Here is a 17,580-nt window from a genome sequence, read left to right as displayed (position 1 = left end):
CTCAGCTCCAAAATGTTGATATAGTTTGGACTCCGATGAAGACCAAGGACCGCTGATTGTTTGTGTGGGCTCCAAAAAGATTCTCCCTCGAGAATGTTGTCCTTGCAAGCCCACCAAATCAGCTCTTGAGCAACTCTTCTCGGACCTTGCAGTTGATCCGACATATTCCCTGAAAATTGGGACCACCGATTTCTGAGAGCCCATTGAAGGGATCTCATTCGCAATCGGGCCTCTGGCACCAGGAAAATGCAGGACGTCATGAGAACGTGCAACCTCAATACATTGATGGCCGGAAGATGTTGGACATTCTGGAATTTTGCTAATATCTTCTGAATGTGTTGAGCTCTCGCCTTGGAAGGCAAGGCTTTCCCTGAAGAAGTATCCAAGACCACTCTGATGAACTGGAGTCTTTGGAATGGTATCGTATGGGAGTTCTTATAATTGAGGGAGAATCCCAGTCTGCGGAGGGAGTGGCAGGTGATATGTTGATGGAGATGTTCCTGGGCTTGCTCGGGTGAACAAGCCCTGATCAACCAGTCATCTAGGTAAGGGTAGACGTGAATCGTCTCCCACCCCCCTCCTGAGACTTGCTGCCACTACCGCCATCCGCTTGGTGAAAACCCTCAAGCAGACGTCAGCCGAATGGCAGAACTCGAAATTGATAGTGGGAACCGCCAACAGCTGATCATCAGGTACTTTCTGTGCTTGAGATGGATTGGCACATCAAACCGTCCAACTGTCATGGCGACCCATGTCCAGCCCAACTTATAAAAGACGCCGCCCGTGACCTCTCCCCATTCATTACCAAACTAATAAACGCCTCTTTCACCTCAGGCACCATACCCGGCAACTTGAAACACTCTTGGGTCCTCCCCCCTCCTTAAAAAGCAAACTCTTGACCCCCAACATCCTCACCAACAACCGTCCCATAACCACAGTGCCATTCCTAATCAAAATTCTGGATAAAGTAGCCTACCTACAAATTCAGCACCACCTGGAACAAAATCACCCCCTAGGTGTTCGTCCGTCGGGATTCAGACCCCCGGCACGGCACAGAGACTGCTCTCTTAGACCTTAAGGCACAAATAGATACTTTAAGAGACAACGGCAGCACAGCACTTCTACTACTCCTTGACCTATCAGCCGCATTCCACTTGGTAGACCACTCAATACTATGCAACCATCTAGTCTCCGCAGCCTGCCTCTCCCAGGAAGCAGTCGCATGGATCCAGTCCTTCCTAGATAACAGGACAATGCGAGTCCTCTCGCCCAAATCAGCAGCGGATCCCACACCTATCTCATGCGGTGTACCCCAAGGCTCCTGTGTCTCCCCTACTCTATATAACATCTTCACAAAGCCCATTTTCGATGATCTAGATATCACCTACACTAATTATGCAGATGATACACAGATCCTCATCCCGTTAACGGGAGATTATGACAAGGATTTGGCCTTTGTTAACAGAATCTACCTCATCATCCAGGCATGGATGGCCTCGCACGGTCTATGCCTGAATGATGGACAAAACAGAACTCCTTATCCTAGGTACACCATCCAACATCAAAAAACTAGGCCCCAACTACACCTCATTTGCTATTGACATCACCACCACTGTGGCCAAGGTAGTCAAAACACTTGGCTTCCACCTAGATTCCAAGCTCTCCTTTGGCAAACAAGTCAATACTCTGGCCTCAGCCACCGCCTATACTTGCAAGCTAATCAGAGCAGCCAAGCCCTTCCTCTCGCCCAACAACTGTATCATCCTAGCGCGTGCATTAATCCTATCTAAATTGGATTACTGCAATGCCCTATATGTTGTCAGTAATAAACATATCATCACAAAAATTCAGATTCTCCAAAACAATGCTTTGAGAGCTGCCCTAAACCTCCCAAAAAGGCCCATATATCTGGCCTTAGGAGATCAGTCAACTGACCATCTACTAAAGACAAAATCCTCCTCAAAACTGCATCCCTGACACGCAAATGCCTTAAACATGCAGCCCCACAATACCTTTTAGACAGATTTAATATACAAACGGCCTCTGGCCCACTAAGAAAGGTCAACTCCAACCTCCTACTAGTACCTAGATTTAGGCTTACCAAATCCGGTGCGAGCAGCTTCCCTGTCAAAAGCAGCTCAATATTGGAATTCCCTCCCCTCTGCATTAAGGGAAGACCTACCATACCTACAATTCCGAGCTAGCCTAATCCACTGGCTAAAGGAACAGGACGTATGACCAGACTTTATATGCATCTATCCTGTACCCAGTGCACATATGAGACTTTACCGCCTTCTATATTTATGTATGTCCTACAGATCTATGCCACACTCTGTATACCTTCTTTCTGCATGCCTATTGCGACATCTATACAGCACTGTAACCATAGCTGTACCCACTTGCAAATGACCCAACATATTTATGTATTTCACACTGAACTATGCCTTACTCGGTATACTCTCTCCCTGCCATGCCATTGTGTCATCTATACAGCACTGTAACCACAGCTGTAACTTTCTCTGTTCATTTGTAACCTAAGCTTAACAACCCTCTTATGCCGTCGCGCCCAAATACCCCTGGGTCTGGTGCGCAATATAAATAATAAAAACAAACAAACAAACAGAAAGTAAGCATCCTGAAGGTCCAATGATACCAACCAGTCTTGGAGTTGATGAGCCTGAAGGATATGAGAAAGGGTAACCATCTTGAACTTGTGCTTCCTGAGGAACTTTGCAAGTTTCTTCAGTCCAAGATGGGTCACAATCATCCATTCTTCTTGGGAATAAGAAAGTAGGGGGAATACCAACCCTTGTTCCTCTTCGCAACAGGTACATGTTCTATTGCACCTTTCTCTAACAGGGTTAACATTTCTTGCACAAGGAGTAGATTTGGAATTTTGACAGAGTTGGTTCCCGGTGGATGATCTCGAGGCCTTTTTAGAAAAGGAAGGCAGTAACCTAGACATACTGTTTCCAGTGCCCAAACATCTGAAGTAATGCCCCACCATTCGTTCAGATGCAGAGAGATTCTGCCTCCCACCGGGGTCTTGTGGGTCAAGGCCTCAGAGTCGCTTAGAGGCGGCTGCAGCAGTGGCTGAGGGTAAAGATGCAGCTGCTGGGGCTGATTTAGCATTCCTTTGTAGTCCACCACGAGGTAATCTTTGCCCCTTTGTCTAGTCTGTCTTCTTACTCTACAAACTGAGGAATATTAGTGAAAGGAACGACCCCTTCAGGAAGATGAGCCCGAGTAGGGGTGTTGAGGTTGTCTAATAGAGGCACTAAGAGACTCAGCCGCAGCCTTGGAGGTCAGCAGCTTCTCCAGACTCATCCGCCTTGCTGCCGAAAAACCTCCAGCTGTCAAAGGGCACGTTGAGCATCCTGCACTGCACATCCAGTGCAAACCCTGACTTTCTCAACCACGCAAACCTGCGTAGTACGGTGCTTGCAGCCATGGATCTGGTGATGCTGTCAGCAGTTTTCAATCCTGATTGGAGACACTCTCCCATCGCCTCCTTAACTAAATTCAGGAAGCCGTCCCTTTCTTCGCCTTCCGAGATGTGATAAGCCGCCATGGCAACAGTCCCACAGGGTATAAGAAAATCTAGCTAAGGCACATGTAACTTTAGTAGACATCAAGGCCATGCTGCCTGATGAGAAGACCTTGCAAGCCCATGCATCAACTTTCTTGCTGTCTGTATCCAGAGGGATAGGAAGATTGTTTGGTTGAAGTAGCAGCCTGTACTACTAAACTCTCCGGCGCAGGATGTTTGGTGAGATAGTCTGGATTGCTGCTAGAGGGTCTATACTTCCTAGAGAAGTTCCTGTTCACAGCAGGCCCTGATTCTGGAGCTTTCCAATTGGCCACAACCTTCCTCTGAAGGGCCTTGTGGAAGGGCAAGATCGGGTCCTTCGGAGGACCCTGATCTAGGATGTCCGTCATGTCATCCTGCTCATATGCCGGGGAAACCCTACTCCACCCCATATACTCCGTGACTCTGTTCTGTAATCTGAATCAGCATGCTCTGACGGGTCAGGCCTGCCAAACAATTCTGGAGAACTATGAAGTCCACTAGCAGACTGCAGGGAGTCACAGAGGTCCTTCATCCTTGATACTGGATCAATGAGCTCTTCAGGTAAATTTTTAGTGCCAAACTACACCCCAAATGATGAGGTCTCCTCATCAGAAGCACTTTCCTCTTCATATATAGAGGACATTGACTTGAAAGCCTTTTTTTGGTACAGGCTTAAAGAATTTTGTCCTGAACCGGTATGGGCTTCGATGAGATTGAGGATTCCATCAACAGTCTCTAAGACTGCTTCGTTAAAGAGGTCGATAAGGTAGGAATCGTTCTCTACTTCGGCGTCAAAGCACTTGGTGCCTATTGCGTTTACACAATCGTCGAAAGTCTCGACGATTTAAACTTTTTCAATGGTATAAGGGATGTACTCGATTCCTGAGTCAATACCTTCCACACCTTTTCGTCAGGTCCAGTGTCTCGACATACAGCCAGCTTACTCGGTTTTGCTGAAGTAGCCTTGGACTTCCCTGAGTTGTCCGAAGGAGCAACCGGGGCATGGCTTTTGCGTGATTCTTTTGAGAGAGTTGAGGCTGCATTCTCAAAGATCTGAATCATTTCGACTCTGAAAGCATCTCATTTACTAGGGGAATCTGACCTAGTCGGGCACCTGATAACTTCCATAGAGGAGTCCGAGGAAGAAGAGGGAGACCTATGACAACTCTTCGAAGAAGACCAAGATCGCCTTGATCGACTTCCCGACCGAGACCTCTTTGACCATTTATGCAGAGTGGAATCTCTAGATTCCCCGGACTTCTTTTCCCACTTCGTAGAAGTCTTCGAAGCTTCCTTCCCCACCGCCAGTTTACCTCTCCTTTTCCGGAGAGCTTTTTCGGTCATGGACCGACAGGATCCGCAGTCATTGGTACGGTGCCCGGAGCCCAGACACCAAAGGCAGAGACGGTGAGGGTCGGTTATTGACATTTCCGCCCGCAGTCTTAAATTTTTTTAAATCCCGACTGAGTTTGAAGGTGTTCAAGATGAAATTTTCTGACAGAAAAACCAAGCGTGCCGTTAGTGCTCGAAGCAAAAGCTTTCGGAAAAACGGAACTGAAGCCAACGGGCGCTGCACAAGCTATTTAAACTACTGATGACGTTGACACACACGTCGGCGGCCCTTGAAGGTTATCGTTTCCATGACATGCACAGCGCCCTCTGCCGAGAACAGTTTTTCCGAAGCAGCAAAGCTGGCAAGATACGAATATCAAAGATGAGGAATACGTGGGAGGACACAATCCATTCGAAATATGGTTACAATATCACTGTCAAGCGATATATACATTTATGCAAGAATGGATAACCATATGTATCATTAATATCAGCGCATATAGGCCCATAGTAGCAAAATATTGTGAATACAAGCAGACGTACAACACCAAACGATAATGAAGTGAAACACTTCATATAGAACAAATATACATCGAATATTACCAAACCTGTGTTGGTACTCATTTATCAACCTCAGCAGAATGAAAGGCTGAGTTGACTTTGCTGGGAGTCAAACCTGCAGCCTGCATATCTCACACATTGCAGCAGCGAGCGCTCAGTTCATGGAGCTATCTTAACGGCTATAGCTATCAGAAAACCAGCCACCGCTGGGGTATCAAGAGAGACCTCAGGAGTCGCAGGCGAGACCCCTGGCGACCCCCAAATGACATCCCCGACTTAGCATCTTACCCCTGGAGTGCCCCATAGTCCAGGATTGTGCAAAACCAGCAACACCCAAAGAACACTCTGCTTCGCACAGTAGGGCACATAGGAAATCACACCCCATCAATGCCCCTCGCGAATCAATACCCAAGAGTCCAGTAGAGTGCGTTATTTTAAGATAACATCTTTCCCAGTTGCGGATCAAGCCTCAGGCCCTGTACAAGGCTCACGAATTACCCTAGGGTATATAGCCCTTGTCACAGGGGAGCATGTCTGGGCGCTATGACAGGGGTGGGTCCAGATCCACCACAGTTTATTTACACGGAGGGGCCAAAACTGGCAGAGAGTATGCAAGTACCAAGGGAAGTCCTATTAAACAAGTGCTTGCGGGCTGTGAGAGGATGTGTTTTCACAAGAATCTATGGTGGGATGCTCCAGAGTCTGAAACAAGGGCATGAATTCCCATGGTACCGTTAAAGTGTTCTTTTTGGACTGGACAGTGACCAAAGGGTTCATGGGAAGAACTGGGTGGGAGGGTCTGCTGGCCAAGGGTGGGATCACAACCAGCCAGTACCGCCAAGAAGGTCCTGATGGCAGATTTGGATCCTTACGATCTAACTGGTGCAGACCTTATTCTCTTGGGACGATGATAAATGGGGACTACTGTAGTGGGACCTACTGAACAGGTGCAACTATGAAAAGAGCTCATTTCTCTCCACTGCTGTTTTCCTCCCTCTTTTTCCTTAAGTCATGATGTACTGTAATATGACAGTATTTATAAAGTGTATGTGCTAAAATGTAATTTGATGGCCGAATAAAGTTATTGATTGAGCATTTTCTTTACTTTCAGTTAATCACTTCTCACCATCTCTTGTTGTCATTTTCTATGGCTGACCTTCACCAACTCCGTCAGCAGTTCTGCAGACCTGCAATCACTAAGTTCAAGAAGTAAAGTAGCAAGAAAGGAGCAGGGGGGGCTTGACCGAGCCTAAATACCTCTTTAAAAGCAGGCCAGCCAATCCCTAAAGGGACTGCTTGGCAAGGGGTCAGATGACCAACCATTGTGGCTGGTCACTGAAAATGCCACTTGGCCAAAGCCAACCCCTTAAGGAAGTGAAAATGAGAGCCTACTGGCATATACTTGCCTAAACCAGTTGACACCAATATGGAGGCTTCCTTTGTTGTCTCACAAAAAGCCAATGTGTTCAGAAAGGCCATTTAGCAGCAATGTCGTTGTCGCCTTGTACAAATGGAGCTCTATTCTACAAACTGGCCACAAGCTGGATTCTTTCACAAAAACCTGGTGCCCCAATGGCCACCAAAAAGGCACATTGGGGAAACAATTGCGATAACATCTCTCAAACTCTTGGTGAAGCAAATCTAAAGTCTAGCTACCAGCAACCTAAAACCTATGCTGGGTGATAAAATCACTATAGGCATAAACGGGGAGCCTAAGAGGCACCCTTCTCAGACAGGGTGCCTTAGGGGCAACCTAATACCATATCCCTTAAGTAAGGTATACAGGGCCATAATAGCAGGGGAACTTCAGTTGAAGTCCAATTTGCCACCAAAAAGATTAAGGAACCAAAAACTAAAAGGGAAAGGGTACAAGGTGCAGGGGCCCAAAAGGTGAAACCCCAAAAATATTAATACAGGCTTAAAAATCATGTGGATGGAGGTTTAGGGGTCACAGGTGTAGTGGCTGAAGTTGGCGTCGTGATTGGGCTCATCTAAGCAGCGGTTCCTGGTTTTGGTAGGACAGTTCTGACAGACTTCTTGCTAGACAGCCCAAGCATTTCAGGACAGCCGCCACCAAATTTGGCAGAGTACAAGAGCGGTAAAGAAACACCTGGTACGTGGGGTGCCGCAGGGGACGTTCATGCAAGGAGAAAGAATCAGCCCCCAAGAAAGCCCCTCTCCTCTGTCTTCATAAGTTGACCAAGAGATGGTTATAGACCACAAGTCGAAGGCTTGCAGAGTCCTGAGCCCCAGTCCAAGACTGCAACCCGGGCAGTGAAGATGCCCTTGCATAGGTTCATCAACCCACATGATGGGCCCTGGAAACATCTGACGGCTTCAGGTGGTGGACATTTCATGCAGGTGGCAAGGATGGTTAGTCCTACCAGTCCAAGAGTCAAAGCACCAGCTAGGGCCTTCTAGGATAATTGCAAAAGGAGTAGGGCTTCACTGACGGGTCATCTTCAGGGTATTGGGCTCTAGTGGAAGATCTGTAAAACAGCTGCAGGCCTCATCTTGTCCCAAACTCAGTCTAGGGGCAGCTTCAGCCCACGAACAGCAAGGAGGAACTGAACCATCCAAACAGGTAAGGGCTGTACAGTCATGGGCACCCTCAAACCCAACTTCTACCCAGCAACAGACATGCTATGGGCATAGATGTTGATTGGAACCAGACAGGCCCAACTTCCATTTCCACCGGGTCAGATACATGCACCACTTTGACCAGGAACCAAGCTGGGTCCACAGAAGTGCCTACCAAATATGGCAGCTTGCATACATGAGATGGCCAAAGGGCAGGGATTAATCACAAGCACAGCCATTTGGAAATATATGGTACTAGAATTGGCATTATGTGGTAAAAGAGATGGCACAATGGAGCGAACTCAAAGATGTATAAAAAACACAGCTCACTGCCACCAGCCTGTCCTATGGAAATCAAAAAGGTTAACAAAAATGTTACAAAAAAAAAAAAAAAGAAGAATGCAAAGTACCGCTCTCCAAGCACTTCACTGCAAGATGTCTGCTATATTAAAAAAACAAGAATCATCCAATGGCTGAACAATACAGGGTGTGCAATGACCTCAAAATAAAAGACTAACAAGGGAAGTGAAGCAAAAAGGTTTTACTAGCCTTCAAAATTACGTCAGGGTTCACAAGGCATAGCAAACTAGCGGTGTTTCCACTGAGGTAAAAGGAAGAAAAGATGCTCATTGATTCTCTCAAGAAGCCTTATGCAGCATGAAAATGCAACATAAAAGCAACAAACAAATAATTACAATGATGGCTTAAGAGTTTAAAGATGAACACAAAATACAAAACATCTGTGCTTTCGAGATTGTCATATGAAAGCCTGTCAGAAAAAGACATCTGAAGCGTGGGTGGTATCTGCGGCATGGTCTAAGGCCACTAGACTGTAAAGCATTTTCACTGTACTAATACAAGAAAACTGGAGTTCATCTGCTTACGACAATGCTTTGGAGGACTGCAACCCACATAGAAAGTCATACAAGAGCAACCAAATACTTTCCTGAGCCAAACATCAATGGACCAAAAAAGACATTAACCATACCTAACCTCAATCTATTTCGATCAGTGTCCCTTAAAATGGTTGCTCTTCAAATTAGCGATTTGTATTTTTGAAATACACCACTCAACAAACATCTGATGAGGGGGTCTTGGTCATTTCGAAAATCACCATCTCACAAAACCACTGCGGCACAATTTACAAAAAAACATTTTAACTGCACGTTGTAATGAATTTAAAGGTTTTCAGAGACCAGCAGTGTACATTTGACAAATTAATTTCACCTCCACAGTTGAACTCAGGGGGTTCCTGAGGGGCAGAATGCTCTACTGGAGCATTTCCTGTTGGCTTTGGGCAGGGGCTTAGCACATCATGCAATTCTCCTTGAAAGAGAGGAAGGAAGGACAAGTTTAAAATGAGAGATATGGACAACCACACTGAACATTTAAGAAAAAGGAACCAAAGCAATAAATGGTACTAATGGGTGCAAAATATGCTAATTAATAAATATGCTTATGTAGGTTTATTTTAACCCACGTAATCATAAATTTAGATTAGACATATTCAACATGATTGCTGGTTTTGTAGGGATATCATGGTATTGATATTTCAACAGTATTGCAGTCAAATTTTATTTGGATAAAATATCCATTAAAATGCAAACGCATTTATGGTGTCATGTTAGTTAATATTTTGAAAAAACAATTTCTAATAAAAATCAAAACTTACAAATGCAAAACTAGAATGAGTAATCATACTCAACGATGACCGTTTGGGTTGCGTATTTAACATTAAAACAACTTACCCAGCATTATTTGGACACAATTTAATCTATATAAATGTGCAATAATAAAACCTAAAATTTCCATTCTGTAGAATTCCTTAGAGTGCATCTTCGTTTTAGGACAGATCTCAAGTAGGTCAGCAAGGGCTAGCTATTTTGTGTGGGCGGTAGTACGCGGGAGAGTCAACATTCAAGAAATAAACTAAAGCAGGACTACATTGTGTACATTCTAAAGAAGAAAAAGTGGCGAGACAGTCGGACTTCATTACGCAAGATTAAGCTTAATTGCTCTTAAAGGAATTAAATTGAAGCTTGGCTCTTGTAATGAGCAACCATTCAAATGTATATTTAGTACGCAAGAGGTACTCTGACATGAAGCTGCTGGATAACTTGTGCACTAGATTGGAATTTTTGGGATAATTCTCCATCTCATCCTTTAATTAGCAGGGAATCTCTTCAGTTTTCCAATAACCGTAAGGTGAGTGAAATTATAGAACGACTGGGCCTAACAAAAATAGTGTGCAGCATTGTGTCTATGTTCTGTTTTTATAAAAAGTAACCAGGGGATTGAGAGATCTCAAGTATGATGCGAGAATATAAGAAAACATGAAATGAGCGAGTAGCTTTCTCATTAGCGAAAATTTGTAGCCGCAACAGGTTCCATATGCATCTAATCTTCTCAATAAGGCATACCTGATTAACAAAGTATTGAGAAGGTTGGAGACGAGGAAGAAGTCCAAGCAGCAATTTAAGGAATGTATCTCTGTCACTTGCATCTCTGTGGAATTGGCAAAGGCCCAGATTGTAGCCTATATTTGGCCACCGTCGTAGCTTTAATAGCATGAATTGTTAGACTGATATCCATTGGCAGTCATGTAAATTCCCTCAAACCATGAGAGGAAAGGCCGGAAGGAGGCATTGGGGCAACGCGTTTGTCTTGGAAGGAAGACAACGTAGAGCAACACACATTCGAATCCTGGTTTTAGAGACAGGTCTCGGGTATTTAGCTCGTTACAAAAGAGTAATTAAATACCCCTGAGAACTTGAGTCATCCTTAATTCATGTTTTTCATTGTTTGTTCCCATGCGTTGTGGTTTTGAAAGCAAAACCCAAGTAGTCGAAGGTCTTGTACACTTATTTCACATCATTGCCTACTTAAAAATATAGTAATTATTTTGTCTCAAGCTTGACCTACAATTGCAGATTGATGCAATTATAGTTAAGTCAGGGTTTCTAAAATTATGAGCATGCATTAATCAAGCTTTTTAATGATCTAGGAGTTCTTGCAATTGATAACATATCGTCTGCGAAAGCAAGAACAGGGAGGTACATCCGACTCAAATAAGATACGCCAGCATTAGCTTTTAACACAAATTGATCTAATCAGTCAATATAAAGAGAATAATAAAAGGGGCAAGGACAGAGCCCAGCCTCATACAAGCATTTTTTGGAAGTTTAAAAAAATAAAAATGTATGGATTTAAAAGTAACCTTACATATGAAAGACAACCACCATGTAAAACAAAAGTTCACAGTACAATATAATATTCCACAGACAGCTAAACATAAAAGAAATTAACCCACACTTAAAATGTAATCTATATTATTTCTAACGACAATACGTTAAAAAAATGTCAAATTCTGAATATATCTCAAAACCATGATTGATTCTCCTCCCCCATTGGCAATCTCAACCAAAACTCTTCCATGTGTATCCAGTTAATATTAGAAACAAATCTACTAAAATAAAATATTTGCAGATTACTAAAGCCTCTGCACTCCAAAGATGTCCAAGGGTCTGGACGCTGACACCATCATCGCATAAAGTGTATTTATCTGTCAAAGTATTCGAGTGTCACTAATAATTCTAAGATGATTAAAGAGAGGTTCATGCTAAATCAGAAATTTATTTTTTCTAAAATACAAATTGGGAATCCCAATCAAGTATCTCGGCTGAGACACCAAGGGTTTACGCAGGAAGAGGACGACAAATGTATCTTCATCCTATGCACCGAGTATCGTGTTAATCCAATCACTTAGGTACAGACTTTATTTTATCTTAGATGGGTTCTCGATCAGCCCTTCCTTAGTACATGGTTTCCGATTAAGAAGGGATTCTGCTCACAAAAAAGAAAATCTATGACCAGGCCCCCTTCCTGATCTTGAGTCACTGTTCTAATATGCGTGTACAAAGAATCATCACAAATGGTCGAAATATTTCTATAAAATGGAATGGAAGTGGGGGTTTGGAAAACTGTGGTGGTACTGATTGGGTTAATAGGGCACTGATGATGGCTGTAAAACATATTATAAAAGTAAGGAAGTCACGGAAAAAGCCACATGTTGGGGGTTGGTTGGTAGATCTGCGCTTGTTATCAAGATATGAAAAATCTTGTGCTTGCCGGTTACATCTGGAGACTGAATATTGTGAGAGTTGGGATTCTTTTAATGATTTATTTGGGTAAGGTGTAGATTATTTGGATAAGAATACTGTGGGGTTGGGGTGGGGGGGGTTGATGTTGTAGTGTTTTTTTTTTGTTTGTGGTTGTAGTTTGTGGAGTTTTGTATCAAAATTGGGACAGGCGGTGGGGTTTTTGGAATAGGTTGGTTTCTAATGGGATTATTAATTATTCCAGTTGATACCGTCAGTTATAATAAACATTTCTTGACAGTACAGTGAGGTGGTAATGGCCTTCGTTTTAATCAAATGTAATTCTCGGTATCAGAGTGAATCCAGTGATTCTCTCCATTTGCGCCACTAATATATTTGGTTTAGTCGTTGATCTATCCAACCAAAGAGATGGGGAGTGTGTGGTAACTAAATCAAAAACCAAATAAATAATTGGATTCTAAGCAAGTATAGAAGTTGGCCAATATATCAAGTATAGCAATAAGGCTTTTAGGAATGGGGAAAAATCTGATAAGGGATGATTTCTTCGGCTTGATCTTCAATTAATTATTCAGGGCATACTCTTCCACTGTTTTCATTAGCTATTGCAATCCCTTCTAGGAAATATCCAAAAGGATAATGCCACCCGCGTAAACTAGCCATTGTATAGAGAGGGGTCCTAAACGCAGAATAACAAAGCCCTTTGCTGTTAAAGCTTCACCCATGTCGGCTAGGTAAAGACTGAATAGACAGGTGGGGGCAGAACGCAGCCTTACCATAGGCCTCTCTGGGCAACGATTTTCACAGAGAGTGCACCCTGCCTATTCATTCGATCCTGCCAAAAAGGTATCCTCATGTAACTTCATGAGGATCGCAAGGATATGGAGTTACTCTTTAACTTATCCCATAAAAGACTACGCTTAATGGTATCTAAAGCCTGCGAGAAATCAACGGCTGCTAAAAATATCGGCGATGCTCCTTTAACCCAGGGTTTCTGATGAAGGCAGAGAAACACAAGGATTCTAGCCCATAAGGCTGGATTAGCCTTCAATGCATAGTTACTGAGGCCATTTGGCCCTGCAGCTCTTGAGGATGAAGATTTATTTAATACCCTTTATTAGTTCCACATAAAAGGCCAATGACAATGGGTTATTTAACAAAGAGGTCGGCTCAAAAGCCTCTTGTCTCATATAGAGCAGTAAAATGAGTTCCCCATACCTCTTCACGGATCGGGTTACAATGCAAATCTCCATTTGGAGTGGTTAGTTGATTAATAATTTCCCCAAAATTACCCATGCACTTTCTAGTAACAGTTTCAAACATCTGTTCACAACATATTTGTAATAGAAAATACAGATGTCCCCTGAGCCAATTTTTATATTCCTGGCGGAATCTTTGTTTTTTCCCCATCCTTTTCATTAGCAGTCATATTAATTACCTGTCGCAAATTGCTTCTCAAGCCCGCTTTCCATGCTCGGACAAGTTTATCAATGCAGTGAATGCGTTGCAAATTATCGGGCCTTCGGGTTCCTGCTGCCTGATTATGATCTAGAATTTAGAGAATCCCTCTAGGGTAAACATCGCCCATTTCTTTCCCAAACTGTTGTGCTCAAAAGTAAAATTCAATCTTTCATTAAACACATATTCCCAATTCTGACAGCAATTCTATTCCTACCTGAGTTAAGTGACCTGCTGTCACAGCAGTTGAGGTTTCAGAGTCTGTAGGGTGAATTATAGGGGCAGATAATCGATATGAGACCCGAGCATTGGCCATGTCGTTTTGCATTTCCACTCAGACTGCAAAGTTTAAACAGGTAGGTGTTTTTCACCAGCTGGGACTAAAGTTCTGTGGTACTAAGCAAGCAGGTCTAGGGGAAGTACCTGTTTGCGAATATTGCTCTATAGTACTATTTATGAGGCAAAGTGTGTCGTAAAGTATGGAGGCAGTCAGCAGTGGATATGCTTTTGAGTTTGGTGCAGAGAGCAGCAAGGAGAACAAGTGGAGCTGCATCTGAGGCACCGCCTCCCATCAGTTAAATCATACAGTATCCGCAAAGCGGACAGCGAATTGTGTCGGAAAGTGTGTAGACAGTGTGCATTAAGTAATATTAAGTGGCAGTGACTGCTTTGGGGTAAGATCAACCCAACCATGTAATCAGCAATGGGAAGCACTTTTAAAAGGTACATACCTGGAACACGGACAAGTAAATTGTAAATACATTTTTAAAGTTTTAGTAGCAGCCTCCAAAGATCTGTTTAAGCTTGTTCTGCCTCCCACAATCCACACCATAATAGAGTAGATTAATGGGGGGCGTGGCCTGGAGCCGACTCGACTGGTATGACTGCCTGAGAGCTCCCGCCTGGCCCAATGCGCCTTTTCGTATATTTGCCGTTCTCCGCTCCCGTTTGAGCCTAGAATCGTATCCACCGACGGGGGGAGACCCATCTGCACCTCCCGACCGAGTGGGTCCCGGTTCTATCCCCTGCCGCGACCCATCTCCAGCTCCAGGACCCACTCGGCGGGGTAAAATGGCTGCTGCAGCTCCATGGCCCGTAGGCCTCCCAGGTGGGGGCAGAGTAGGCATATCATCGCTGCTAAACTGCCGCCGAATTGAATGAGCCTTCACAGCCCGCCCGCTGACCGCCACTGTCCTTTATAATCATCGGACCCACCAGCCAGCTTCTGCCACTAGCGCCGACTGAAGTAGCACTACGCCGCCGATGCGGGAGGGCCCCCTGCTCTCCGCCATCCCATGCCCTTTGGGACGGTCCAACTTGCTGTCGTTCGACCGACACCACTCTCCCCGGCTCGGGGGACAGGCGGCATTGTAACTCAAGCGGTGCGGCGGTTCACTCCCACGCATCCCATTGTAGGTGTATCACTTATCAGCAGGCCCCTTGGGATACAATCTGTAGGCCAACATACCACGACCCCCGAACACACCGGCACCGCCCGATTTCCCTCAAGGGCCAGTTATCTAACCTCCATTGCAGGTGGTAGACGCCTTGGGACACAGATATACCTCCAAAGCTTTACCCAGACGCACAAAGTCCTCGTTGGTGCACCCACACAGCGGTGATCCCACACAAAACCCGCCACCCACATAATGTCTAAAAGCGGGAAGGCAGCTAAACAAACTGACATTGCCACCCTCATGGCTACATCAGCTGCTGAAAAAGCCGAGAAAGCCGATCCACCGGATGACACCAGCAAGATTATCATCCCCGTATCAGCAGGATCAGACCCCATTTCACCACAAGCGGCAACCAAAGCCGATTTGCAAGACCTACTATCAGCCCTAACCAGGGAAATCCAAAAAAGCACTGAGGAAGTTACCAAGAAAATAAACTCATTTGACAAAAGAGTGGGGGAGGTGGAACATCGGACCACCGAAATAGAATCCGAGGTCTGCAACCAAAGATTTGAAATTGAACATGACAAGGACAGAATAGCCGCCCTTGAGTCGAGATGCAACAACCTCGAAGCAAAACAGGAGGATTTGGAAAACCGTTCGCGGAGAAATAACATCAGACTCCGAGGAATCCCAGCATCTATCCCAGAGGCATAATTGAAAGCCTACATATCGGATCTATTCAGATTCATCATCACCCTTCCAGACAACTCCGCCCTAGAATTAGACCGAGTACACAGAACAATCCCAAGGAAACCATCCTCGTTCCCCCCAGATGTGCTGGCCAGGATACATTTCTTCCAAGTAAAAGAGGACATTATGCGGGAAGCAAGGCAAATACGACAGATTATTTTCCGAGGATTCACGATCTCACTTTACCAAGACCTAGCGAACTCAACACTACGGAAAACAATGCGTCCCCTGACAGTCTGGCTGCAAAACAAGAAAATTCCATACCACTGGGGATTCCCCACCTCAGTAAAATTTAAATGGGAAGGATCACACAGACAAATACAGTCCTTGAAAGAGGCAGAGAAACTCATGGGCCTAAATAGCACAGAGGCCGACTCTGAACCCGAAGAAACAATCCGCCCTCCCCGGGACGGCTCTCCAGGGGGGGGGCATGGTCCAAATCCAACAGACGGCGCAGACTCACGGTCCCTCCGAAGAAAATCGGCAATATGGGATGAGCTGGCAGCAGCGGCCCCCTACTCCAGGAGTTCTTAGACTCCTCATATTAGGTCCATCCAAGGCCAGCCAAGGCCCCTCTTGAGCTATGACTAGTAGCTCACTTATCTACACAGAAGCACGGTCACTGGCGAGGCTTCTCCATGGTTCATCTCGGCGGCCCAGTTGGCCCACACTACGGCCCAGTGGCAGTAGGACGATGTTTCTCCTACCAGTTCAACGTTGGGACGGGGGGAGGGGGGGGCGGTGCGGAGGGAAACAGGTCTCACACGGACAATTCCAACGCTACGGATATCATACGTCCCTAGCTTTGCCCTAGGGCACTGCAATGCAACATGCAACAATGACCGGAATCAGATGACCATTTCAATACAACCGCTAAATCCACTCCAAGACTCACAGTTTGGGTTGGGGGAAAGACCCATGAGGTGCAATCAAAACTACATCGCAGGGAATGGCTAATACGAACAAAATTAGAATCCTCTCCTAGAATATCCAAGGGATGAACTCACCTAGAAAACGCAGATCAGTTGACCACCACCTTGGTCACCTATCCGGAGACATTGTCCTACTACAAGAAACGCATTTACTATTGGAAGACTAACACCGCATAAAATTCAAGAGATTCAAGCAATCTTTCTTCGCCTCATCTGGATCAAAGAAAACGGGAGTAGCAATTCCACTTAGCGACAAAATTCCTCTGTCCAACATCACAATAAGAAGAGATCCAGAGGGCCGGTACCTCCTACTCAAAGGCTTATTCGAGGAACTCCCCATCACGATCGTTATAATTTACAGTCCCAACACCTCCCAAGGTAGCTTTATCAGGGAAATCCTCCCGACCATCTTGGCCTTCCGTGAAAGACACTTGATCATCGGCGGAGATTTTAACGCCATGCCGAACCCGCAGCTAGATAAAACGCTTCCCCCCACAAGTGCAGCCTACAGCCAGGCCCCGGCCCTAGCCAATCTATTCAGAGAAACAGAGACCGTAGATGTATGGAGACTACACAAAGATACCTCTCGAGACCACACGCACTACTCCAATGTCCATAAGGGATATTCAAGAATTGACTTCATCCTAATCTCTGGCATCCTTTACCCATGTGTCAACAATGCGGAAATTCACACATGCATGATCTCCGATCACGCTCCAGTCTCTGTGAACCTAGCCATTTCAGACCAAAAAAACCCTATCCAGAAGTATTGGAAGCTAAATGACTCCCTCTTACTAGACTTAAGTATAAGGGCTGAAGTGGAGGAATCAATATCCAACTACTTCAAGGAAAACACCACGCAAACATCCCCCCATCAACAATCT

At 45.0% G+C, this 17,580-nt stretch overlaps 1 protein-coding gene across 15 annotated transcripts in view; it reads right to left on the bottom strand.

Annotated features, from left to right (window-relative positions):
* ZMYM4 (zinc finger MYM-type containing 4) overlaps positions 1-17,580 on the bottom strand; it is a 1,943,772-nt gene that overhangs the window by 507,235 nt on the left and 1,418,957 nt on the right. For 11 of the 15 annotated variants that reach the window (XM_069622579.1, XM_069622582.1, XM_069622583.1 and 8 more), the window contains one exon: positions 9,272-9,370. The exons of the other annotated variants lie outside the window; for them this stretch is intronic. In XM_069622579.1, coding sequence (XP_069478680.1) covers positions 9,272-9,370 — 99 coding nt within the window. The remainder of the gene's footprint in view (positions 1-9,271; positions 9,371-17,580) is intronic. 15 annotated transcript variants of the gene reach the window in all.

This window comes from Ambystoma mexicanum, chromosome 11 (assembly GCF_040938575.1).
Source record: "Ambystoma mexicanum isolate Mex_15411 chromosome 11, UKY_AmexF1_1, whole genome shotgun sequence".
Classification (NCBI taxonomy): domain Eukaryota; kingdom Metazoa; phylum Chordata; class Amphibia; order Caudata; family Ambystomatidae; genus Ambystoma; species Ambystoma mexicanum.
Note: the sequence above shows the minus strand (reverse complement) of the source record. Positions and strands in the feature narration are given on the sequence as shown.